The 27,431-nt window shown below is 42.3% G+C and overlaps 1 protein-coding gene across 1 annotated transcript in view; it reads right to left on the bottom strand.

Moving 5' to 3' along the window:
• MAN1A2 (mannosidase alpha class 1A member 2) overlaps positions 1–25,277 on the bottom strand; it is a 70,346-nt gene extending 45,069 nt beyond the window's left edge. The window contains exon 1 of the mRNA XM_081319435.1: positions 24,374–25,277. Coding sequence (XP_081175561.1) covers positions 24,374–24,684 — 311 coding nt within the window. The 5' untranslated portion in view covers positions 24,685–25,277. The remainder of the gene's footprint in view (positions 1–24,373) is intronic.
• Between the last annotated feature and the right edge of the window lie 2,154 nt (positions 25,278–27,431).

Below are 27,431 nucleotides of genomic sequence, written 5' to 3'. Positions count from 1 at the left end.
GTTTGGGGAGGTTTGGGGAGGCGCCCAAACCTCCCCAAACGTCGGCAGGTCTGCGCGGAGGAACGGAGACCTGGGGAGGTTTGGGGAGGTGCCCAAACCTCCCCAAACGTCGGCAGGAGGAACGGAGACCTGGGGAGGTTTGGGGAGGCGCCCAAACCTCCCCAAACGTCGGCAGGTCTGCGCGGAGGAACGGAGACCTGGGGAGGTTTGGGGAGGCGCCCAAACCTCCCCAAACGTCGGCAGGAGGAACGGAGACCTGCCGACGTTTGGGGAGGTTTGGGGAGGCGCCCAAACCTCCCCAAACGTCGGCAGGTCTGCGCGGAGGAACGGAGACCTGGGGAGGTTTGGGGAGGTGCCCAAACCTCCCCAAACGTCGGCAGGAGGAACGGAGACCTGGGGAGGTTTGGGGAGGCGCCCAAACCTCCCCAAACGTCGGCAGGAGGAACAGAGACCTGGGGAGGTTTGGGGAGGCGCCCAAACCTCCCCAAACGTCGGCAGGTCTGCGCGGAGGAACGGAGACCTGGGGAGGTTTGGGGAGGCGCCCAAACCTCCCCAAACGTCGGCAGGTCTGCGCGGAGGAATGGAGACCTGGGGAGGTTTGGGGAGGCGCCCAAACCTCCCCAAACGTCGGCAGGAGGAACGGAGACCTGCCGACGTTTGGGGAGGCGCCCAAACCTCCCCAAACGTCGGCAGGTCTGTGCGGAGGAACGGAGACCTGGGGAGGTGCCCAAACCTCCCCAAACGTCGGCAGGAGGAACGGAGACCTGCCGACGTTTGGGGAGGTTTGGGGAGGCGCCCAAACCTCCCCAAACGTCGGCAGGTCTGCGCGGAGGAACGGAGACCTGGGGAGGTTTGGGGAGGCGCCCAAACCTCCCCAAACGTCGGCAGGAGGAACGGAGACCTGCCGAGGTTTGGGGAGGCGCCCAAACCTCCCCAAACGTCGGCAGGTCTCCGTTCCTCCGCACCCTGCCTGCCTGCTTCTTTCCGCTGCGGAAAGAAGCAGGCAGGCAGGGCGCGGAGGAACGGAGACCTGCCGTTTGGGGAGGTTTGGGGAGGTGCGCACGCACCTCCCCAAACCTCCCCAAACTTCGGCAGGTCTCGGACGGCGGTGGCTTGGGAGAGGTGCGCGCGATCCCGGAAGCACCAAAGCCTCGGCCGCGCACAAGTCCTCGGTAAGTTTTTTTGTTGACTGGAGTATAAGCCGAAGTGGAATTTTTCAGCCCAAAAAGTGGGCTGAAAAATTCGGCTTATACTCAAGTATATACGGTATATACTCAGACACTACCTTAACAACTCTTAGGTCCTTGGTTAGGGCTTAAACTGTTAAGTTTTTACCAGTCCCAGACTGTGAATCGAATTGAAGATTAAATCTTAATTATTATTTTTAATAATAATAATCAGGGCTTTTTTTCTCATAGAACGCTCAGAACGGAGTTCCAGCACCTTTTTTGGATTGAACCTTGTAGAGTAGGCAAGGTGGGTTGTATGACATGTGTGAGTTCCATCACCTTTTCTTTTACAAAAAAAGCACTGATAATAATAATAATAATTTATTGAATTGAAAAGAAAGAACTGGAGAAGATAACAAAATACAGAGACCTACAAATAGCAACAGAATGACTGTGGCAAAAGCAAGCAAGGGTAGTACTAATAATAACAGGTGCCTTGGGTGCAATCCCAAAACAATTGGAGCACCACTTGAACACCATTGGTATTGACAAATTCACCATCAGTCAATTGCAGAAGGCGGCTTTACTCAGAACACCTGTGACATCTGTAACATCATCAAACATCCGTATCTGCCTTTCCCAAGTCCTTGATAAGGACTCAATAAGTAGACAAAAATGCCACTCAGTCTGAAGATCTGACTATGTGATGATCAATAATAATGCAATAATAATAGTAATAATAATAATACTACCAATAAAAGGGGAAGTAAAGAAGATAATGAGAAGGATAAATAATACTATAGCCACACTACTTGTCCCTGTGTTTCAGCATAGAATGCTTTAAAGTACTGTCCCGAGGGAAGGAGTTGAAACAGTTTATGTCCAGGATTTGAAAGGTCTACAGATATCTTCTCAGCTCTCCTTCTGACCTGCACAATATACAGGTCTTTTATGGAAGGCAGGTAGTTGCAGTTGTTATTTCTGCAGTTTTAATTATCCATTGGAATCTGTACCTGTCCTGTACCAGTTATGAAAGTACAAATAACAGACTCAATAATTCCTCTGTAAAATTGTATCAACATGGATGTCATCAATGAACCTCAAATAAAGGAAGAGTTTCAACTAAAAAAATATGAGAAAATGTTCAAAATCACCAATGAAAATGTTTGCATATTATGAAGTCACGCATAAGCCATTCCCATGACTGCACCACAGATTTGCAAGTATATGCAAACTAATGGTGAATTAGTTATGGATAAATACAAAGTCATATAGTCTGGTGGCAAGGTATGCGGTGTTGATACAGAGTGATTATGTTCATGTTGGCTTGATGTACATGTTGTGGGGGACACTGGTACATTTTTTCCATGTATTATCAAATTTCATGGGTCCTGTACTTAGACTTGTGGACTCAAACTCTTGTATGTTAAGACTTGTGGACTTAACTTTAAGACTTGTGGACTCCAACTCCCAGAATTCCTCAGCCAGCCATGCTGGCTGAGGAATTCTGGGGGTTGAAGTCCACGTCTTAAAAGTTGCCAGGGTTGGATACCCCTGCCCTATACCACCAGTACTCCCAGCTGCATACAAAACATCACAGACTTCCTAAGAATACTGAACTCTATTGGCAGTCTCCCTAACACCACAATTTCAGTCATCATGGATGTTGAGGCACTATATGCTAACATGTCCTATTTTAAAAAAAATGGATCCTGAACTCCTTCATGCTGTCTTTAATATAAATTTTCAACCTTGGGATTGAGAAATATTTTATTGTTTATTTTGATTGTGAAGTCTTGTCCATTGGGTGTGTAAGGAGATATCAGTACACCAATTGTGCCATATACAACAGGATATGGTGTTTAGCATCTATCATTTAGAAAATGATTTTTAGCAACTGAATATAAAATGTGTAGTTTATTATGAAATAGCCTTTTAACTATCAGATTATATGAACTGTTTTATCCCCAAACTGTCAGACATGCCTGAGTCCGGTCCCTTAGGAAAGAAAGACCCTCGTCTCCAAAAAAGGAGGGGGAGACACACAGGAAAATACAGAGTTAATTAGCTGGTCATTAAGGCTTATCTGGGTATTGTTCATGAAACTTTTTTAGCACTTTGGATGCTTTAATGTATTTGTAATCCACCCATTCAATTTCAGAGGGAGGGAAGTCCTTCCACGCCACTAAATATTGGGTTTTTCCTCAATACATGCTATAGTCCAATATGTCCTTAACCTCAAAATGTTGCTCCCTTTCAATCATGGGAGATGGCTGTGATTTTGAGCGAAGGGAAGGGAAGACATGATCTCTGGTTTTAGGAGGCTGCAGTGGAATAACAGATGCACACATCTAAGAGTTTTTGATAATTTGAGTTCAACAGTCACTGGTTTCATAATCCTTCTTATGGGGAAAGGGCCAACATACTTTGGACCCAGTTTCTTGGAAGGTTGTCCAGATTGTAAGTACTTGGTAGATAAATAGACTTTATCCCCAACTTTAAAGTCTTTTGGTTTTGCAGCCTTTTGTCTGCTTGTTTTTTATATGCTTCCCTTGCCTCCTCCAGTGTTTTCCTTACTACTGGCCAGGTATTTTGTAATTGGGTTATCCACTCCTTTAAAGCAGTGTTTTTCAACCTTTTTTGGGCAAAGGCACACTTGTTTCATGAAAAAAATCACGAGGCACTCCACCGTTTTCCGCACCGTTGGACCTCCCCATGGTCGCTACACGAACGGTCGTAAGTCGAGGATGGCCTGTGTTCTCAAGGGGTTGGACTAGATGACCACCAAGGTCCCTTCCAACTTCTTCTTCTTCTTCTTCTTCTTCTTCTTCTTCTTCTTCTTATTATTATTATTATTATTATTATTATTATTATTATTATTATTATTATTATTATTATTATTATTATTCTCTTTATTTTATTTTATTTTATTTTGGGGCTTTTGTTTGTTTTTACTGTGAAGGAAAAGGAAAGCTTGCATTTCTTTTTAATTTATCTTTCTGTATTTTCTTTTTTCTCTTCTTTTCTTTCTTCCTTCCTTCCTTCCCTCTCTTCCCTCCCTCTCTTTTCTTTCTTTATCTTCCTTCCTTCCTTTCTCTCTCCCACTTTCTTTCCCTCCCTCTCTCAATTTCTTGCTTTCTACTTGTTGTGGAAATTGGAAGCTACTTGCATTTCTTTTTAATTTTTCTTTCTGCATTTTTCTCCTTCATTTATTTTTCTTTCTCTTTCTTTCTTTCTTTCCTTCTTTCTTTCTTTTCTCTTTCTTTCTTTCTCTTTCTTTTCTCTTTCTTTCTTTCTTTCTTTCTTTCTATCTTTCTTCCTTTCTTTCCTGCCTTTCTCTCTCCCACTTTCTTTCCCTCCCTCTCTCAATTTCTTGCTTTCTACTTGTTGTGGAAACTGGAAGCTACTTGCATTTCTTTTTAATTTTTCTTCCTGCTTTTTTTCCTTCCTTCCTTCCTCCCCTCCTCTCTCTCTCTCTTTCACATTGTGGCAAAGCAGAAGTGAGGAGTGAGTGAGGTCAGAGCTGAAAGTAGGGCTTTCATTCTCTTTCTTTCATCATTCCCACCATATATGTGCTTGTTTTAGCTTCCCTGCTCATATCTTCTTTGAATCAATTTGAGAAAAGCTGCTTGGGGTTTAGTTGTGGAAGACAAATGGCAGATGAAAGAAGGAATAAGTTCTGCTTCCCTACTGCAAATTTCTTGTGTTCTCAAATTGGCAGGGGTGTGGGTTCAGGTGGTACAGATCATGCACAATGATTGAATCACTCACGCATTCTGGCTCTTAGAATGGAAAGAATAAAATAAAATAAAATAAAATAAAATAATAAAATAAAATAAAATAAAATAAAATAAAATAATAAAATAAAATAAAATAAAATAAAATAAAATAAAATAAAATAAAATAATAAAATAAAATAAAATAAAATAAAATAAAATAATAAAATAAAATAATAAAATAAAATAAAATAATAAAATAAAATAAAATAAAATAAAATAAAAAAGAATAAAATGGCCCCTTGGTTGGCATGTCTCCACTCCTGCGGAACTTCCACCAGAGGGGAAAGTCTACCAACCGACTGTCAGATTGAGCACTCGGCCATCCCAGACCAAGCGCCCCTCCGCCCGGGTCACAAATGGCCATGAGAAGATCGTCCTGGCCGCCACAGGCCCTAGGCGTCTCGCCGCCCGGGTAGCACCTCGAGCGGGCCCTATACAGTCCTCATAGGCCGAAAAGCCTCGCCGAAGCATTCCAGCTGCCATGGGTCCCGGCGCCTCGGCGGCCAGTAAAAATGCCGAACGGGCTCAGAAGGCGTTCCCAGGCACTCCGCCGCAGGCCCCAGGCGCCCCGTCGCTCGGAACGGCCCGGCCACTTTAGGTCCAGGTTCCCCGCCGCCCGACTCATCTTCGGCGGCCTCAGAAACGTTGCCGCCGCCGCGGGTCAGGCCCGGCGGACCCAGACCGGCACACCAACATCTCCCGCGGCCTCTGCAAGTTGTTACGGCACCGGGAACTCCCGGTGCCCAGCCGAGGCCGTGCAACAGGCAACAGCCTCCTCAGGGCTCAGCCAGCCAGAACTCACCCTCCCGTCTAGCTCAGCCACGGGCCACGGCCATCTTCTCCGGAGGGAGGTAAAAAAAAAAAATTCCCACGGCACACCAGGCAACAGCTCGCGGCACACTAGTGTGCCGCGGAACAGTGGTTGAAAAACACTGCTTTAAAGAGGCAGTCAATGGGATGGCCTGGGGCAAATCAGGGATAGACACAAAATCCTGCCCTGTAACCCACTTTAAAGGGTGAATCCAGTGCTATTGTGCACTGAGTTGTTGTAGGCAATCTCAGTGAAAGGATGCCTGCCCATTGTCCTGTTGATAATAAATGTAACTCTTGAAGTACTGCTCCAGGATCCCATTTGTATGTTCAGAGCCTTCATTCGTTTCCAGATGATGTAAGGAAGTAAGCGGTCCTCAAAGGTTTTAAGAATTCTTGCCAAAACTGCGAAGTGAACTGGACTCCATGATCTGAGATTATTCTCTCTAGGGCTCCGTGCAGTCTATAGACATACTATATGAACAACTTGGCTAAGGTGCAAGTGGATGGGATTTTTTTGACAAGGCACAAAAGTACTTGTTCAGAAAATAAATTTATCATCACTCAAATCATGCTATTTCCTGAACTCTCAGGCAGCTCCACTATGAAGTCCTTTGAAGTCTTTCCATGTGACTTTAGGCTCAGCCACTGGTTGAAGAGCCCTGGTGTCTTTCCTTGCTGCCTTTTGGTATAGGCACAGGTAGAGCAGCTAGCTATGTAGTGACAGCCACCAAAATTGACACTTAACCAAGTGCAGGATTTTGACAAAACCAAATGTCCCGCAACTTCTGAGTCATTGCTTTTCTGAGAAACCAACTTTCGGGGATGTATAATTTGGCTCCTACCCAAACTAAACCATATTGCATCATGCATTCATCTTTATGGGCTTGGAACTACTTATCCCCCTCCAGTGCTGCTTTCAGGGCATCCCGTAAGTCCTTAGCTACCTGGGTTTTAATTCAGCTTGCACTCTGATGGTGACTGGAGCTGCCAGTTGCCAGGAAGGGATAACCAGTCTAATTATCTCTGGTTTTGAGATATTGCAGTCTGGATAGGACATCTCCTAGGAAGTTCTTTCCCCCAGAAGATATCACAGCATGAAATTGAATCAGTTAAAGTATTGAGCCCAACGGACTTGCTTGGGTGACAATCTTGGGAGGGGGGGTGTCTTTAGAGCTTCTAAAGTCTTATGGTGAGTCCATACCACAAAAAGGATTGTCCCCCCCTTTTTCAAGAAATGTCTCCAAGATGCCCAGCGCACTGCATATGCTTCCTTTTCCCAAACCGTCCACCTACATTCAGTTTCAGTAAGCTTTTTGGAAGTACAGGCACATGTATGCAAGACCCCGCTTGTTTTTCTGCAAGAGCACTGCCCCCACCGTGACATCACTAGTATCTGCTTGAATCACAAAGGGGGCATTGTGATCTGGGTGTTTCAGTACTGGTTCTGCTTCTCAAATGCTACTAGGCATTCCATTGTCCATTTCAGCAGCTGGCTACGTTTTGGGCTTCCCCTCACCCTTCTGTCTTTAGTAGTGGTGATGGGTATGGTTATCTGGGCAAACGATGGGATGAATTGGTGGTAAAAGTTGACAAGCCCCAGGAAGCTCTGTAGTTGCTTCTGGGTGCGGAGAGGAGTCCACTCCAGTACTGCCCGCACTTTCTTGAGGTCCATTTCTATTCCTTCGTGGGTGATGCAGTACCCTAAATAGTCAATTTTACTTTGGTGGAATTCACATTTGGAGTTTGGCATACAACTGGGCTGCTGTAAGTCATTTTGAGCACAACCTTGACTAATTTTATATGTTGTGGCATAGTCTCAGTATAGATTAAAATGTCAAACAAATAGACTAAACTCCTTTGTATAGGGGCTCATGTAGGACTTCATTTATCAGCTACATAAATAAAGAGGGGGCAACCTGCAATCTGAAGGGGAGTACTCGGAATTGGAAAAACCTTAAGGGGTAAAACGCCATTTTCCACTTGTCGCCTTCCTTGATTCTAACCCACATGTCCAGTTTAGGAAAAATCCTCCCCTTGGCCAAGCACATTAGCATATTTTCCACTTGTCACCTTCCTTGATTCTAACCCACATGTCCAGTTTAGGAAAAATCCTCCCCTTGGCCAAGCACATTAGCATATCCTTCATCAGAGGCAACAAATAGGCGTTTTTAATGCAAACAATGTTTAGCCCACAATAGTCCACACACAGACAATGACCCATCCTTCTTTTCCCTGAACAGGACTGGAGCAGCCATCCTTGGTCTGGCAGTTGTATGAAGCTGCACTTCAGGTTTTATCTATGAACACTCACAGTCCCCCTAATTCTCTAGAGGTCATTGAGTGTACTTTACGTTTGGGCAACTTAGTCCCCAGCAGTATCTCTATGGAGCAGCCAGTTGGCCTGTGGGGTGGAAACACGTCTGAGCCCTTTTCACTAAAAACATCCCATAGGTCCCGATATTCTTTAGGGATCTGAGGATTGCCTTTGGGGTGCTCCGTTGCAGCTCCTATCTTCCTTCTCAGTTTTGCCCACAGCAGCTTAGGGATAGGGACCTCAAGATTCTTTTCCAGTTCCCTTTTGGGACTGGCCCACTGAATCTTCCACTTCAGCAGCCATGCCAAACTTAGCAAGAGGGGTCTCTCCATGCTGGGTGTTACAATAAAGTCTATATATGCGCCCCTATCCTCATTTCTATAGGCTCAGCGATGAGCACTGGTGGCCTCTGCCCGCTACCGAGCCATCCAGCTGGAAAAAAAGCCACGGGCATTTTAAGTTGCTTGAGTCTTAAACCTAATTTCTCAATTAGGGCAGGGTTGACCAGGCATCTGGTGCAACCCGAATCCAGGAGGGCCACTAGGTTCCCCTTCCACTTTGAGGATGGAACCACCAGTTCTATGGGTATGGTTACTGTGATGACTGGGCAAGGCATCATTATCATCTGGGACAAACAGAATTCTCTTTTGGAGAATGGGGGTAAACTCATTGACTTTCACTCTCAGAATCTCTGAAGAGGCTTTGCCAGATTCTTGGTGGGTCCCGGGGGTGTCTTCTGGGCAGGGTGTGTAGCTCAGCATTCAGCAGCTCAGTGCTCTTCCTTCCTGCACTCAAATCAGCCAGTGGAGTGCGAGCTCTGTGCGGTGGCTTCAGGGCTTCTTTTTTCCCCGGGAGTGATTTTTGCTACTCACAGCTGGGATGATGTCAGGAACAGGCCAGGTCAATTTCCACCACCTCCGCTAGGATGTACCAGCCATGAAAGGTGTGTGTGTGGGGGAGAAACCTACCTGGAAATGCTGGTGTGGTTGATGTCATCATTCAGCTTATCCTGGAAACATCTGGTTAGGATGTCTTACAGCCACCAGGCCAGGTCACAAAATTCTTGCGTGTATTCAGCTACGCTCTGTCACCCCTGACTTATGGTCTTGATCCGGTCTCTTGTGGTTGGCTAGGGGTTCTTCAAAGCACTTCCAGAATGCTGCCATGAAACAGTCAAAAGCTTCACAGCTCCTAGGCAGTGTCATTATGGAGTGACATCCACTCCACTCTGGTCCCCTCCAATGCCATGGCCACACATCATACTTTGGTCAGTTTGATTGCTATCTCCAGACAATACTCTTGCATGTAGGTCCAGATTTGAACCTGGAAGAACACCAGTAGTTTGGGATCTCTGTTGAACTTCACACCAAAGGTCGGTGTCTTGCGACCCCTCTGCCTTGCTAGCACGTCTCCATCTGGCAGTACAGGCTGGACCGCTGGGCCTGTGGGTGGTTGTGGAGCTGGGATGGCTGCTGATGCTGTGGGAACGGACGCCCCTGTGGCCACGGTGGTAGGTGCAGCTGTATCATTTCCCACAGGGGCTGGTGCCAGTTGGGTGGCGGCTATGCTCCTTGAGCTAGGTCTTCACCCACTTTGAGGTTTCTGAAAGCCCCCCGCAGAAACCTCATGGCTTGTTTCAGCATCCAGTCCTGTCAATCCAGTTCTTCTGTGGTCATTTCTTCCTGCAGCTCCACTCGCGGCTTCGTCCTGTGACTGCCGAGGCTCCCATGGGTGAAAAACACCACCATGGGCTTTTATTCAAATTCTTCTTTCTCCCTGCTCTGAGACCACCAGGATTTCAGTTGGTCGTTACAGGCTTCCACTTCTCCCAGGCATTTTTCCAGTCCTGCGGGGGGTTTCAATGATGTTTCCACCCAGGCTTCGATCTCCTCCTGGTCACTTCCTTGAGCTGACATTCTGTGCATGGTTCCCACAGTAGAGGTGTTTCTTCAGGTTGACCATGACTGCAGTTCTAGCCTAATGTCAGGCCTGTCCCAGTTTGGACCCTTAGGAAAAAAAGACCTATGACTCCTTTAGGGTGAAGTGATACCTTCTTTTATTAAAGAATACTGGCTACAATAAAGTCAGGCTAGAACTGAATTTCCCGCATGAAAATGTTACAAGCTTTCCCTTCATCCCAGCCGTCCCTCCATGACCATTTCATCTGCAGCCAATGAAGAGCCGCATAGGTGTTTTGAGAAATGCTGAGATATTTGAGGTAGTCCACATTCCAATCTCAGGTTGCGTGTCCTTGAGCGCTGGCACAAACTAGCTGTATGCTTCCCTGGTCTTTGTCAGTTGTCATTCCCCCTTGCATTTCCCCATCACATCCCCATATATTTTTATTGCCCATTTGTTTTCCCCAGGCCCCCTCCTCCCTAGCCTTTGATGGCAGGATGCCAGCGAGGTGCCAAGCCAAAGATTTAGTGACTTCTCCTTCAAGATGGCTGGGAGATATAATGACTATACAAAACAGAAATATTTCAAATGTATTGACATTAAATCTCACTCTAAACACTTGAGAAACAAAACTTTGTATTTTTGGGAACATAACATTTTTAATGAAATTAAAAGACGCTTGCTCCTAGGGAGAAAAGCCATGGCAAATCTAGACAGCACACTAAAAAGCAGAGACATCACCCTGTCAACAAAGTGCGTATAGTCAAGACTCTTCTGTGGGCTGCAGTGAAATACAGGGGAAAATCCCATTGACAATGAAAATGAAACTAAGCTTGGAGTTAAGGTTAGGGTTACAGTTACGGTTAGATCATATTGGAGTCTCTGCTGAAAAATGGTGTTATAATTAGATTCTTGGGGGTTCTCAAAGGAAGAAAAATGTGACAGCTTTTGTTTGGACTCTTCAATGGGCCACAATGAAATACATTTAAATTTTAATATTATTAAGAAATACAATTTTTAACAAATATAAAATGGCTTCCTAATCAGAAAGCAGTTTTTTTTATAAAGATATATTTTTGTATTTGATCAGCTTTAGTTTTTTATCTTGAAGTAATATTAAACTTATTTTTTGCAACATTTTCACTAGTACAAAGCAATGGCCTTTGTCAACATTTTTCTGAAAAATATCAATACTATATACTCCTGTATCCAGGGTTTCAGCTATATTTTAGTGTTCCTCATTATAAGATGAAAATTTTTTCACTGCAAAATCCCAATGTTTATGTATTCAGTGTATCATTGCAATCTACACTGACCTCTGGCAGGTAACTTCAATAAAAGTAGTATATAGAGTGGGACAAAAAAGTATTTAGTCAGCCACCAATTGTGCAAGTTCTCCCACTTAAAAAGATGAGAGAGGCCTGTAATTTTCATCATAGGTATCCTCAACTATGAGACAAAATGGAGGGAAAGAACCCAGAAATTCACACTGTAGGATTTCTAACGAATTTATTTGCAAATTATGGTGGAAAATAAATATTTGGTCAATAACAAAAGTTCATCTCCTTTGTTATATACACTTTGTTGGCAATAACAGAGGTCAAACGTTTTCTGTAAGTCTTCACAAGGTTTGCACACACTTTTGCTGGTATTTTGGCCCATTCCTCCATGCAGATCTCTAGAGCAGTGATGTTTTGGGGCTGTCGCTGGGCAACACGGACTTTCAACTCCCTCCAAAGGTTTTCTATGGGGTTGAGATCTGGAGACTGGCTAGGCCCCTCCAGCACCTTGAAATACTTCTTACGAAGCCACTCCTTTGTTGCCCGGGTGGTGTGTTTGGGATCACTGTCATGCTGAAAGACCCAGCCACGTTTCATCTTCAATGCCCTTGCTGATGGAAGAAGGTTTTCACTCAAAATCTCATGATACATGGCCCCATTCATTCTTTCCTTTACACGGATCAGTCGTCCTGGTCCCTTTGCAGAAAAACAGCCCCAAAGCATGATGTTTCCACCCCCATGCTTCACAGTGTTCTTTGGATGAAACTCAGCATTCTTTCTCCTCCAAGCACGACGAGTTGGGTTTTTACCAAAAAGTTCTACTTTGGTTTCATCTGACCATATGACATTCTCCCAATCCTGTTCTGGATCATCCAAATGCTCTCTAGCAAACTTTAGATGGGCCCGGACATGTACTGGCTTAAGCAGGGGGACACGTCTGGCACTGCAGGATTTGAGTCCCTGGCGGCGTAGTGTGTTACTGATGGTAGCCTTTGTTACTTTGGTCCCAGATCTCTGCAGGTCATTGACTAGGTCCCCCCGTGTGGTTCTGGGATTTTTGCTCACTGTTCTTGTGATCATTTTGACCCCACGGGGTGAGATCTTGCGTGGAGCCCCAGAACGAGGGAGATTATCAGTGGTCTTGTATGTCTTCCATTTTCTAATAATTGCTCCCAGTTGATTTCTTCACACCAAGCTGCTTGCCTATTACAAATTCATTCTTCCCAGCATGGTGCAGGTCTACAATTTTGTTTCTGGTGTCCTTTGACAGCTCTTTTGGTCTTGGCGATAGTGGAGTTTGGAGTGTGACTGTTTGAGGTTGTGGTGTCTTTTATACTGATAACAAGTTCAACCAGGTGCCATTCATACAGGTAACGAGTGGAGGACAGAGGAGCCACTTAAAGAAGTTGTTACAGGTCTGTGAGAGCCAGAAATCTTGCTTGTTTGTAGGTGACCAAATACTTATTTTACCGAGGAATGTACGAATTAATTCATTAGAAATCCTACAATGTGATTTCCTGGATTCTTTCCCCCCATTTTGTCTCTCATAGTTGAGGTATACCTATGATGAAAATTACAGGCCTCTCTCATCTTTTTAAGTGGGAATTGCACAATTGGTGGCTGACTAAATACTTTTTTGCCCCACTGTAAAACCCATTCAATAATGGTAATGTCAGACAGGGGCAATTCTTTGTCATACAAATACTGTTTGGGGATGCTCAATTTCATCTCACTTTTACTAATCTGACTTCAATTAAGTGACTTTTAATTAAATAAATAGAAATTAGCTGGAAGCTAGTCCCTATAAAACCCTGTTTTTTAACTGTCTCAGAATTGCAAGACTAGCAGCAACGTGTCTTATTGGAGAGCATGTACTAGATAGGTTAATTCTATATAAAGGCAGCAAAATATCTGTAAGTCGAGCTTATATGTTAAGCCCAGCATTTTGAGCTACTCTTGAAATTTATTGATAACCAACAAAGTATGTGCAACACAGGGGTCATATTTCTACATCAACTTGCACTACAAGTTGCAATATTTTGTACCAACCATAATTTCTAAGTGGTCTTCAAAGGAAGGCCCATGAAGCATGCACTGTAGTATTACAGCAATTAGGTAATAATTGCTGAAAGTTGCCAAACCTTTCTGTTCCAAATAGAGCTGCAACTTGCCACAGCCTCTACCTGGCAACCAGCAGTAGTTATGTGTCCGGGAGAATCTTCAAGTTATGGATCAGTTCCTTTCAAGGACATGTAATTCCATTCAGAGTTACAACCAGAGCCACAGGGAAGCTTTCTGAAAGCAGCTCCATTTTGCTGTTTTGTCCCATCCAGGCACCAACATCTTCCAAATATGAAATCAACACCTGTCTAACAACTCCAGTTCAGTTTGGGGCAAAGATGTAAATCTGAATATCACTGATGTACTGATAATGCATCAATCCAAAATTGATGATCTCCCCCAATGGTTTAATGGAGATATTAAAGAGAAAGGAGAGAAACATACCGTATTTTTCGGACCATAAGACGCACCGGACCATAAGACGCACCCAGTTTTTAGAGCAGGAAAACAAGAAAAAAATTCTTTCTCCTTCTCTCTCTCTCCCTCTCTCTTTCTCTCCCTCCCTCTCCCATTGTCCCTTCCTTCCTTCATTCCTTCCTTCCTTCCTTCCTTCCCTCCCTCTTTGTCCTTCCCTCTCTGCATTAGAGCAGTACCCGCGGAGGCAGCCCTGCAGCCCGGCTTTCTCTTGCAGAAAGCAAGCTGAAACGGAGTGAGGGAGATTGCCAGAAATGCGAATCGGCCGATCTCGTGCTCCTGCAAACTCCCTCGCTCAGTTTCAGCTTCCCTTGCTACAAGAGAAAGCAAGCTGAAACGAGGCAGATTGCAGCAGCGCGAGATCAGCCGATTCGCATTCCTGGCAATCTCCTCACTCCGTTGCAGCCTGCTTTCTCTTGTAGCAAGGGAAGCTGAAACCGAGCGAGGGAGAATGCAGGAGCGTGAGATTGGCATTTCTCAGCACGTGCCGATTCGTGCTCCACTTGCAGAGGTTGGGGCTGGCCATACGGATCACCTTCGGACCATAAGACGCACCCTTGTTTTCCCCACTTTTGGGGAAAAAAAGTGCATCTTATGGTCCGAAAAATACAGTACATCTCCCTCTTCCAGAAAACACCACCAGGTCAACCTCTTTTCTTCCAGTCTATTCAGATGTTAACTGCATTGTGCTTCTGATTTTCTATCCTCACCAATTAGCCAAATAATACACCACCGCTGATAGTAATAAATGCAGTTGAGGGATCTAAAAAGGATATACTTCCCTGCCTATTTGAGTCGCATCAAAGATCATCTAACACAGAGGTCCCCAACCTTTGGGGCACCAGGGACCGGTTCTGTGGAGAGAGGTTTTTCCGCAGACCGGAGTGTGTGTGCTTTTGTGTACTGCCTGCATCTTGCAGATGGGGCTTCACTTGTTTGTGCGGACCAGTTGCTGGCATGCCGTGGCCCGGTACTGGTCCATGGACCAGTCATAAACATGATTTCAAAATGAAAGGGATCTAAATAATCTGCTTTCTTTTCAGCCCTTTGTAACTGGCAATTACTATTTTCAACAACCTTCCCTGAGAAAGAAGATGGGACACGACACAAATGTCCACTTTGAGGAGGGGAATATACCACCATTATCTTCAAGACACGGACATCATCCCTTTCCTCTAAGAAGCACATTACCTCACTGACCAAGCACATCACATTTATTCCAGCCACCCAAAGGAGACAGGAAAGTAAAAGATTTAACCCATGACTGAGGTCAGTGAGCTTTTTATTCACTTGACTGAAGTTTGCAGGCCAGAAGGAATCCTAAATAATACAGCAAGGTGTTGCCCAGGCATTGCTTCAAATATGGGAAGGATCAAGATTCAAACATAGGTAGTTACTATCGGAAACGTAATCAGGAAATATTGTGTAAACTGTTAGGCATATGGTGTTAGCCTACAATGTTGGGTTGAAAATATATTAACCATGATGTTGTTATGTCTTTAAGAAGTTAATTGGCCAATGGGTGTATAAGTGTTCTCATGGCCATAAGAGGGAGCTAGTAACATAGCTTTTCTCTCTCTCTCTGAATTCACTGCTCTCTACTATTACTGTTTTTGCTCTGCTGTTGGTTTACTACTGTTGTAAACCTGAACTGTGTATTGACCTCTGGACCGGTAAGAAGACTTTGTAGTTTGGATTACTCCTTGGACTGTTGCTATTGTTTATGACCTGGACTGTTTATTTTTGACTGTGCATTTTTGTTCTTACACCACCTCAAAAGTAAACTATTTTTTGCTTTTACAACTCAGTGTACTCTTGTGGTTTCTGTGTGACTCTTGCTGCTCTCAGTACCCTTCCTTGTCTGTGCAACTCTTTGGTAGCACAAGGAGACCTCTGCACAACAAATTCCTTAACATAAACATTCAGATCAGCAGAACAGATAACAGAACAGAGTTCAAAGGGACCTTGAAGGTCTTCTAATCCAACCTTTGCTCAAGCAGGAGACCTTATACCATTCCAGACAAGTGGCTGTCCAGTCTTTTCTTAAAAGCCTCCAGTGATGGAACACCCACAACTTCTAAAGGCCTCCATTGGTTTATTTTTCTCATTGTCAGAAAATTTCTCCTTAGTTCTAGGTTGTTTATCTCCTTGATTAATTTCTATCCATTGTTTCTTGTTTTGTGTTCTGTCTTGGAAAATAGATTAACCTCTTCTTTATGGCAGTCCCTCAAATAATGGAGCACTGCTATCATGTCACCCATACTCCTTCTTTTCACTAAACTAGACAAACCCAATTCCTGCAACTGTTCAAGTTTTAGCCTCCAGCCTCTAATCATCTTTGTTGCTCTTTTCTGCACTTTTTCCAGAGTCTCTACATCTCTACAAGATCTTACTAAGGCTTTATAAAGCAGTACTAATACTTCATGTGATCTGAGCACTGCTCTTTGACATAGGAGACTGGGTTTTAAATCCCAGCTGGTACCCACCTAACCTGAAGGTAAAGGACTTTGGGGCAAAGACCACCTTATGCTTTATCTGCTTACCTCAGACATGAGAGTGACATGAACTAAAAGAGTCGTGCTGGCTTAGACATCACTTGGATTAAAACAGGATATGTGCTAGAAGTTGGGGAAGCAGGACAATTCAACAATAAGTGGCTACTGGACAGGACAAGAAAGCCTGGAATTGATTGAATGCTACTATAACGGCAGAGGTAATGAGAGGTGAAACTTATGAGGGAGCTGTGGACAAACAGAAGACCTGCATCCACATAGTGAAGAGGAAGCTGCTATTACACTTGAGATAGATCAACTAGACATTACATCTTGGACTCGGAAGAAAAACTGGATATGCAGCCAACATCTGAAGCTGGAACATCATTGCCACCCCCTCCATTTACAAAGCACAGCAACCGCTATGAGACATAAAATCATAAATAAACTAGCTACCCTCTTGAGACCAATTACCAAAGTTTAGTGGAGACACACCATCAGACAGTAAACTAGAAGATGCTAATAGAGCCCTCACAACAATCCCTATTACAGCTCAAACCAATGAACTGGTGGTATACAATACAGCCACTATAATCCCAGAGATGTTTGCTACATGATCAGAACAGCAGTACATACCCCAAATGGAAAATGAGTTGGAGGCTAAGATCAAAGCTATTCAGAGAGAAGTTAATCAGCTGGTGGAATTACAGAAGGGTATAGAGATTAAAGATGAGACTTGGCTATTAAAAAATACAAGGGCCTGACTACCTGAAGCTCGCAGACATATCAAACTCGCAATGTCATGTGACGTTGTGTGACATCGCGTTACGTCTCGGAACTTTTTCCCCATTGCCGGCAATGGGGTGGGCGCAGTTTCCAAGTGACGCATCTGGCCCTTGGGCCGGCAGTTTGCACCCCTGCCCTAGAGACTGCTAAACAAAGGCTTACCACACTACCTAAGGAAATACATTAGAGAAGCCTTGTTCTCCAAAGAACCACCAAGATATACTCCCAACTGCAGTGTAACAACACAATAACAACAGAATCACCAACATCAGAAAATTGAACAGTATTGAAAGAATATATGGGTGAAAGAAAAAACATATAACACCAATGCAAAGTGACTGTAGAATCTAAGAATAGACCATAGTACTTTCTCAGAACAGGAACCAATCGTCATCATACAGTAGTAGCAGACGTCTAACAGTGGATCAAGAACATAAAGAGCTGGATAGCACCTGATCTGGAGATGATCCATATATACTGGCTAAGAAATTCACAACATTACATGAATGCCTAGTAGCACAGATGAACCAGCTGTTAACAGCAGGCTCCCACCCAGACTGGCTATAACGAGGAAGGACAATGCTGATCATGAAAGGCAAGGGAGCAGATTAGCCAATTACCAGCCAATAACTTTCCTTCTAACAAATATGAAAAGTCCTATCAGGAATCATAGCCATCAAGCTAGAGGATCACATAGGTCACCTGTGCTTCTTTACATGTAACCAGTACATGAGCACAGCTCAGAAAGATATTGGAAACAATACCAGAAGCTCAAAATGCCAGTTGCTCATAGACAGAGCAGTTGCTCCAAACTAGGCAGACTAATGTGAGCATAGCCTAGACCAGGGGTAGGCAACCTTGGCTCTTTTATGACTCATGGACTTCAACTCCCAGAATTCCTGAGTCAGCTATGCTGACTCAGGAATTCTGGGAGTTGAAGTCCATGAGTCATAAAAGAGCCAAGGTTGCCTACCCCTGGCCTAGACTAACTATAGGAAAGCCTACAATTCATGGATCTGTGAAAGTCTAGCACTATACAAAGTCAACAGAGCACTAAAGAACTTTATCGACTACTCATTGGGACTGTGGAAGATAACACTCGAAATCAACTCAAGACAATTCACAAAAGTGACCATTATGTGTGGCATATACCAAGGTGATGTATTGTCCTTGCTACTGTTCTGCATAGGCATGACTCTCTCAGTCAGATAATCACGAGGACTGGATACAGATACAAGTTCAAGAATGTAACTACCATCAACTACCTCCTCTACGTGAATGGCATCAAGCTGTATGCTAAGAGTGAATGAATCATCACATGACATTGCGAGTTTGACACCCGATCTAGAAATACTGTAAGTTGAGGATGTGTTTTCTTTTATTTCTACAATCTAGTTCAAGGCTATTTTTATAAGGTATCTTTGGTGCTATCAATCACTATAAAGTATAGTAGGGCTGCATTCATTTAAAATATGATGTAGAAGTGCTTCAAAATTTAAATGAGCACAAGCTCTCTGCTATTCATTAAAATATCATTCCACTTTTAGTACATTTGCTGCCCTAAATGTAACCTCTGTAATAACAAAATTCTCAGGGCATTCAGATTAATTACTTATTTTCCAAAAGAAATACATCCTTCCCTCAATGTTGCAAAATTTTATCTAATACTTTGTAAAATTTGGCAAAGATTAATCAGCTGACACCAAAGTATGTATTATCTTATTGTTCTACCATTTATTCCATGTGTTTTTCTGTTTTTATGTTAGTTTGTCAATGACTATAATATCTATCTACATCAAAACACTGTGAACCCACTTTTTTCAGGCTTCCAAATAAACTTGAAAGGGTATAAGTACGTTAAGTAATTCAGTCATTACAGATAATGCTATTTTTAAAACAGTATTGCCTTTTTTCATATTCTGACAGAAGCCAGAAAAAAAAAAAATCTCCTTTAATGAATAACAGAATGGTGCTTGCATTTGCATGGGATTTCTCAATAGTTTTCAAAGTGTGCATAGCTTTAGTACAGAATATACTGCTCTTTACATTACTTCATGTAATTTCTTGTAAAATAATACAAACCTCTAGAACTTAGGTACGTCAGTTTAATATTATGAATAAGAAAGAATGTTTTCTGCAAGCCAAATATTGCTTTTATCTTCAGAGGGCAATCATATTAAGCATGGAAGTATACAATCTTCATTAACTAAAAATGCAGGTTTGTACTCATCTATCTTCAGTGGGTGGCACATGAGATCATTATAACTTACTCATTCATCAGAAAGTACTGTAACTACTGAAGTTCTAAAGGAATCAGCTTAGACATAATGTATCTTAAGTTTATTAAGTTGAAATATACATACATCTTGTGCCAGTACTCTGGACTCAAGAGAACCTTTTGCAACTTTCTTAGGTTCAGCAATCAAAGATATTTTGACTTTATTAACCATAATTTCATAATATATCTGAACATGGTTATCAGATTCAAGAATAAACAGGACGAGAAAACAACATCACAGTTTCAGGTTTCAACAAATCAGACTGCAAAGGTAATTAAAGCAACAGATTTTGTTCTGCTCTGGCAAGTAATAAAAACATATTGCCTAAGCCCAGAGAGGCTTTTAAATTTTAATACAATACTCCCTATCTTATCTATGCCATTAACTGGAGCATCCTTAAAATTAAAAGTGGAGAAAAGAGCTTGATATTGGTTCAACTTAACTAGACAAAAGTGAGTTTCATATATTCCAAACAACCAGCTTAAACGTGAAGGCAAAAGGTGTAGTGAGAAATCTTATATGTGCTAGATAAGTCCCCTTTTCAGCTGAAGAAGTTCTTATTTCAGATAAGTTTTAACTTTTTTATAAGATTACATTTGATTTTAATTAAAACTAAATATTGTGTCTGAGAAAGTGGTGTCAGCAGTAAACCACAAAGAACCCAAAGTTATAGCATACCATGACATCATCTAACTCGCCATTACATATTTGCATTCCATGCAATCCAAGTATATAAATTATGGTATGAGTAATGACATGACATCTTTGTAATATTTGATTTATAACTCACTTTTCACTTTAGGAGCTCAAGGAGGAATACATGAGGCAACCTCCTCCATAAGAAACAACTGTGAAATATGTTGGCCTCCTGCTGCCTCTTGTATGTCTATCTACAATTCAAATGATCCCAGAGCCTTTTTTAAAATATTCGTTATACATTTGTACTCAGACTAAGCAGAAAATTACTTACTAAAATTACACTGGGATTTCTCAAATCACTTATAAGAAGTTATCATTTAATTTAATTCAATTCACTGCAGTCACAGACCAGCCAGAAGTTACCATTCTTAGGATCCTAACAATAGAAGAGAATATTTGTAGCCTAGGTTTGAACTGTGGGGTCCACCAAGGACCCTATAGTTTATCCTGGCTGCCTGTAAAAATTTACTTAAAATTTCAGTGTAGTTTTCCAGATACATTGAGGAAATTTTTCATAATCCAGATTGAAAAATGATTTTATGAAAGCTCACAAAATATTAAAAAATGGCTATTTAAAATACATTTAATAACATTTCAGAGAAAAATTAAAATAATAATTATTAAATTATACAGTTAACCTTTTATGGATACAGCAGAGAAAATGTGAAAATTAATATTCAGAATTCACCTCCAATTTTATTTTTGTAAGTTTATTTTGTCTAAATCATAAATTATACAGTTTTAGAGAAAAGGCTACTGATTACTGTCAACCCCCCCCCCCCGCAAAAAAATAGCACTCGGTGTTCAGGAAAAAAGTTTTAAAAGACTCTGCAGTACAAAAAGAATGCCCACCTCTTCTTTAAAAAATATAGCTAACATAAGCCAATATCTGGCAACCAATTCCAATCAATACTATCCCCCTGGAAGGTAATCAGAGACATACACAAAAAAGAGCAAATAAAAAGCATGAGAACTGAATTGTGCATACAAAATGTTTGTTTGAATATTAGACTGAAATCAGCAAAAGCTGATTTGACAACCTTGGCAAAGATCAAGGAATTGGTCAATAAACTAGTGCCCTGGAAACATTCTAGATAAAGGAGGGATGGGAGATTGCCCACATGTGCTCCAAACAGCTGGAGACTGTAGGATAGTGGTTTTCCATGAATTTCAGCACTCGGAGACAATAGGATTAGCCATCTTGCTCACAATCATCACAGAGACTTAAAAGCGCAAACCTCATTTTCTAATCACTTTTGAAAATCACCATGAACTACCTGTAAACCATTAGTCACCTTTGGAACTATTATTTTAAAATAGAAATGAGTCTGTCTTCAGTGTTTAATGAAATAAAATTTTAATCATAAGCTTAAGAATTTAAAGAATCTGAAATAAACAAGAAAAAGCTACATAAGATTTTGATCTTAAAAAATATAAATGGAATAAGGGTCCAGAATTTGGAAGTAATTTTGAAATTAATTATAAAATGCAAACAACTTGTCATGGGAAATAGATCCTGTTTTGGTTTTTTACAAGAAACATAAATAATTTCATGATTTCAAAAAGTGGGCATTACAGGGGACAAAGATTTTAGATTTAGATAAAGCCTGCAAAATGGAACAAAACATTTTGACAATAAAAACACTGAAGGAGTCTTTTGAAGAACAGAATCTGAACATAGTAACTACCGATACAGTATCAACAATGTCAGTAACAAAGTTTGTTTCTATGGACAGATTATATCTATATCAAATAGTATATCTGACAAGGTAGAGATTGTACCAAAAGTGGATTTACACCTGGCAGGCCAAGAGACTGACTTAGAAAAGGATGTTTCACTAGATCTACAAAAGGAACCAACTGGCCACAGTTTTAAAATTCAAAAGGGCAACACAAATGACAACCAAAGAGTGTGACCTTATGTAATGGCATATAGGAAAGCCTTGGAAAAAATGCTGCCTAACGGAACAATCAAAAAGGAGAAGGCATAGCTCACAACTGCATGATGGGCAGAGAAAGAGAGTGGGAAAGAATCCTCTCAGAATGTAAATGAGACAGCAGGATATTTGTACTTGCAAATTTGCAAGCTTCTGTTAAAGTTTGTACATTAATGTATTAGAATAAAATATTATTAGCTCATTTGGTTGTGTTTCCTATTTGGTCTGCCTGGGAAGGCTGACACCTGGATTTGTTTTATAGATAAGAAACTAGATATGAGATGAAGAAGTAAATCTTTATAACTTTAGAGAACAAAAGATACTAAATTTGTTTATACTTGTTGTGGTGAAGGTTGGAAGTAACTTCTTTATATTTTTCTTAATCATATTCTTAAATTCTTACCTTTCTCTTACTTTTTCCTTGCATTTTTTATTTCTCTCTATTCTCTTCATTTGTTTTATATTAGATTTTACTTTTATAATCAAAATTCTTAAATATACAAACACACATACTTCCACATTTTTTGTTAAATGAAATGAACCAGGAAAGGATTGTAGACAAGAAAACTCTATGAACGCGAGATAACATATTTTCCAACATTTTTTCCTACAAGCATAACTATTAGATTAAAAAATAGCATGCTTATAGATTAAAGTCTTTAGAAACTAGGGCTGCATCCAATTGTTGTCCCTCCAGATCTGACAGTGGAATTGGGAGAAAGGATTTGATGGTCATTTACATTTCCAAATTATTTCTATTCCTACATTTCCAAACTATTCCTCATGTTTTCAGAGCAGAATAGACAGAGAAAGGCAGAGAAAGAGAATTACTGCCCATCATCTCTCTTGCTGAGAGACAGCCTCAACCAGTTCTTTTAGCATTAAGGTTCCAATAAAGTCAATGTAATGTTATTGTAAAAGTGTTGGACTTGGACCAGATTCAAATTCATCCTCAGCTTTGGAAGCTCACTTTGGGCCAATCATTTTCTGTCAGCTCAAATTCCTCCAAAAGGGGCTTGTTGTTAGAAAAACTGAGGCAGGAATGGTATATATGCCTCCTTGAGTTCTTGGACAAGAGGAGGAAGCAACTACAAACAAAAATATATTCATTTTGGGAGAGTTCAGGTGCTTTACACATAACACAATACATAATAATACTCATTAAAGTTAGAATATAAAGTCAGTCTCCAATGTAAAGTCATCGGTCTCTAATGTTGAATAAAACTGAGCATGATCCTTTTCAAATTTTGTTATAATTTGTATTAAATAAATAACTGAACTACATAAATTCAGTAATATCCCAATTAGGTCTGGTAGCTTGCATTTTTCTCTTGAAATAAGCTGAATTGTTTTAATCACTATTTCATACATTTTTAAAAAGAGAAACTGATATATTTATAAACAAAGTTCAGAGTTTATTATCTCACTGATAATACTGCTTGTTGGTTTTTGTCAGTCTTTCATCCTATTGCATTTAAAAACTTCCTAATTCCATTTGCTAATATTATGTTACAAGCCTGCTTATAACTGGTTTTGAATTTATATGAAAGGCAGGATAAATATTTGCGTACTTCCACCACATTCATTGATTTCTTTTAATTATTATTATTTTAGAACTGACTCATCTTTGTTCAAAAACATTCCAGATATAACAAAATTTCGCTAATACTATATCACCACATCTCAAATTAGCGAAGACAAGAGGGCACTGTACCGCTATCCAAAGCTTTTATGGAATCAGCTTCCCCCCCCCCCCCCCCGAGCTTCGGATGGCCCAAGATCTCCAGTCCTTTTGCCTCGGCCTCAAAACACTCCTTTTCCACCTGGCTGACCTGGACTGACAGGCATTTTAATTATGTTTACAATTTTTAATTTATTTTTAATTTTAATTTATTGCACAGCTGACTTTAATTTTATCTTAATTCCTGTACTTATTATATGTTATTGTTGTTAGCCGCCCTGAGTCCTTCGGGAGATAGGGCGGGATATAAGTCCCATTAATAAAATAAATAAATAAATAAATATTACTGGACTCTGACATGTTCCAGAAAAGAGGCATTTGTCTTCTCTTTTGTGGATTTTTCCTGTATTGCAGTCCTTGAATGGTAGCGTCGAGCGTGTAGAATGCCACATTTGTGACTTACCTTGAAAAGAGTTGCTGCTACAGTAGAGAAAATGGGATAAAACTGCGATATTTCAAAGATCAAGTCTATGACAATAAACAGAGGGATGCTTCTTCTGGACAACCCTAGGCAACCTTCCGGCCAAGAGAGAAACCCATCAGCCTACCGTCATTCTTCAGGAAAACACTGCATTTTTAACACATACGGGCATTGTATTTCCCAGAAACATCTATCTCATCTCACACAAACTGAAGGCGACGGGAGTTACCTGTGTCTGTGCTGGTCGCGGCCCTGCCCGTGGAACAAGAAGCCACCCGCGTTTTTCCCACCGTCGCCGGTATCCACGTGAGGAATCAAGACGTCTTCCAAGCCCAAGTCGAACCGTTTGTGTTTCGAGGAGTCCGGCAAAAAGAAGAACGCCCCGAAACACAAGGTGATGAAGGCACTGAGAATAAGCAGCAGGATGAACTTCTCCGACAGTCTCAAGGTAGCCCTGTGATGAGGGAAGGAGGACGACGGACCCAAGTTGCGAGGCGGGATCCGGCGCCCAGAAAGAGGCAGCAGAGCCGGGGTTGTCATCGCGCCGGGAAGGCGGGAGGGGAGCGGGGGGGCGGCGGCGGCGGCGGCAGGGAAGATGACAGCGCTGGCCTCACCCCCGGGAACGGCTACCCGTCCTCACCAAGGTAGCCCGGCCCCGCGCGGGGAAGCCGGCATCACAGCGGCTTCCGCCAGGCCGGCATCACCCCCAAATCCCAGAGGCCCGGGATCGATCCGGCCCGGCCGCGCTCATCCGGAGCCAGCAGAGGCGTCGCGGGAGGCAGCGGATGAAGACACCGGCTGGGCAACGGACTTCAGACAGGCCCGGAGGTGGCGGTGGGAAGGGAAGAGACTCATTCAATCAGCGCACCGCATGCCCGCTCCGGGAACCGCTTCGGTCTCATTCCCTTCTACCCAGCAGGACGCGGGCCCCGGGGGGTGGGGGCGGGGAGGAAGCCAGTAAGCGCGGCGGGGACTAGCGGGACCGAATTCGGCACTGGCGCCGGAGCCTCCTCGCTCCGGCCGGGCAGCGGCGACAGACACGCTCTTCCACCCCGCGGCTAAATCCTCGGCCGGGCGACGGCCCGCTCTGGCATCCTGCGCGAGAGAGCCAAACCCGCCTTTGCGGCTGCGCGCGACCGGAAAACGGAAGATGCTGTCTCGCTCACGCCCACGTTTGTGGAGTTACAATGTAGAACTCGGCGGTGGGTTCTCTCGCTCTCGCGCGCCCTCCTTAGGCGAGAAGGGGAGCTGCCGTCGTTAGCGGCGGAGGGCGACCTAGCCCAGGGGTAGGCAACCTCGGCTCTTTTATGACTCATGGACTCCAACTCCCAGAATTCCTGAGGCAGCTACGCTGCCTCAGGAATTCTGGGAGTTGAAGTCCATGAGTCATAAAAGAGCCGAGGTTGCCTACCCCTGACCTAGCCGAAGCTCGGGCAGGACCCCGCAACGCTTTGAAAATGTGCTTTCATTTCACCCTACAGTGCAAAAGTCTCGGCTTGTTTCGAGACTGAAGCGTGAGGAGTTTGTTCATAAATTGCACAGACCACGTCTACCGTTTCCAGTGTTTCAAAGTCCATAGTTCGAAATTGCCTCCTACGTAGCCATTTCTCCGTTACAGCTGTTCTGTAAAACTTTTTTTTTCTTTCGTTTTTTTCCTAGTTTTGTTTCTTTTCCTCCTGGGAGAAGAGAATGAGACTTTATAAGCGAAAGCAGTAGATCAGCGCTTTTCAAACCTGGGTAAATTACTGAAAATTGAGTAAGTGTTTTTTCCTCCCTTTGGGTAAGAATACATGAACCATCATTCAGTTAATCATAATAGAAATATTTCAGTACGGTTAGGACTTTCTGATAAAAGGGTTCTGGATAATGATTTTTCTTCATTTAGGAAGCACTGCTATAGATAAACCCAGGTGTTGTGTAGCCTGTTCTTTGCAGGCAATAAGCGAGAGGAAAGGTTGCAAACAAGAACATGCTTTACTGGAATCAAGCAGACCAGAACTGAAACAGTGACTGCTCTGCAGCTACTTATACGGTTGGCCACTAGGTGGCAGCCAATAGGTTTAAACCTACCAATGATCTTGGAGACAAGAAGTCTGGCGTAGTCAGTGACCATTACACACACACACACACACACACACACACACACACACACATATACCATTGAGCAACCTTTAAGCAGCATTTAAACAGACACATGAATCAGTACAAGTAAAACCCCCAATACATTACACCGGGAATGTACTTTAGCTGTTTTAGACATTAGCCTGCCCCACCAACAACGTGACTACAAGCAGATCAGAGGCATGTGAAAATTCTGTGGGCAGCTGCTGCATTCTGGATTAAGGCTGTAAAATGTTTATGGCTATTTGAGGTGTGTTTTGGAGGAAGCAGTTTTTGCTGAAAATCCAAACCAGTTTCAGCCCACCTTTCTCAGCTTGGAATCAAGCCTACAATATCAGCACTTAAGGGTGTTGTAGAATTATTCAGCCCTCAAATTATGGAAAATTAAAATAATGGTTGATATTGATGTCCCAATTTGCAGTAATGGCTATTTTTTTTATTTTGGAATTAAAAATTAAAAAGATCTAATCAGGAAAAAAAACTGAGTGAACTCTTTATTGGCTATTCTTGGCTATTTTGTTGCAGGAAGCATATCCAACTGCCAGTAAAGAAACATGCGCATTCTCTGTACATTGTTAAAATGAAATTTTCATATCAACTTGAGAGGCTTTTAAAAATAGGCTGTCCATTATAAACTCAGATGTGTACTAAAATTATAAGGCTTACCTTCCCCCATCTTATTTCTATGTTCCAGAGTGATTCAAAATCAGGATTACAAAATAGACAATACGGTATTTATCTTAGTTTCATTCAAACTTCAAGACCTTTCCATTAATAATAATTGAATGTCTAAGGAGTTCCCAGTTCCTAATCTCCACTTGTGCCAAATAAGCACTTTTAATGTGGAACTAAGTTTATACCTCAAAGTAAGCTTTAGACCTTATTGCATCTTGCTTTAGAGAAATGCTCTTCAAGATCCACAACAATCTTTCCTATCAATTTGTACAATGAAACCAAATGACAATTATAAATATGGATAAATGTCCCACAAATTGTTTTGGGCCTCTGATTCAAAGATCTTTGGTAAACCAGATATTTTGAGAAACATTGTACCACTTGATCTAACACTTCATTGAATTCAAGGCACTGACGCATGAATAGAGATCTTACTGATAATAGCTAGTTTATGTAAAAATATTTATGTGGACATAAGAGGTAAATTTTGG

This window comes from Vipera berus (genome assembly GCF_964194415.1).
Source record: "Vipera berus genome assembly, chromosome: 2".
Taxonomy (NCBI): Eukaryota; Metazoa; Chordata; class Lepidosauria; order Squamata; family Viperidae; genus Vipera; species Vipera berus.
Note: the sequence above shows the minus strand (reverse complement) of the source record. Positions and strands in the feature narration are given on the sequence as shown.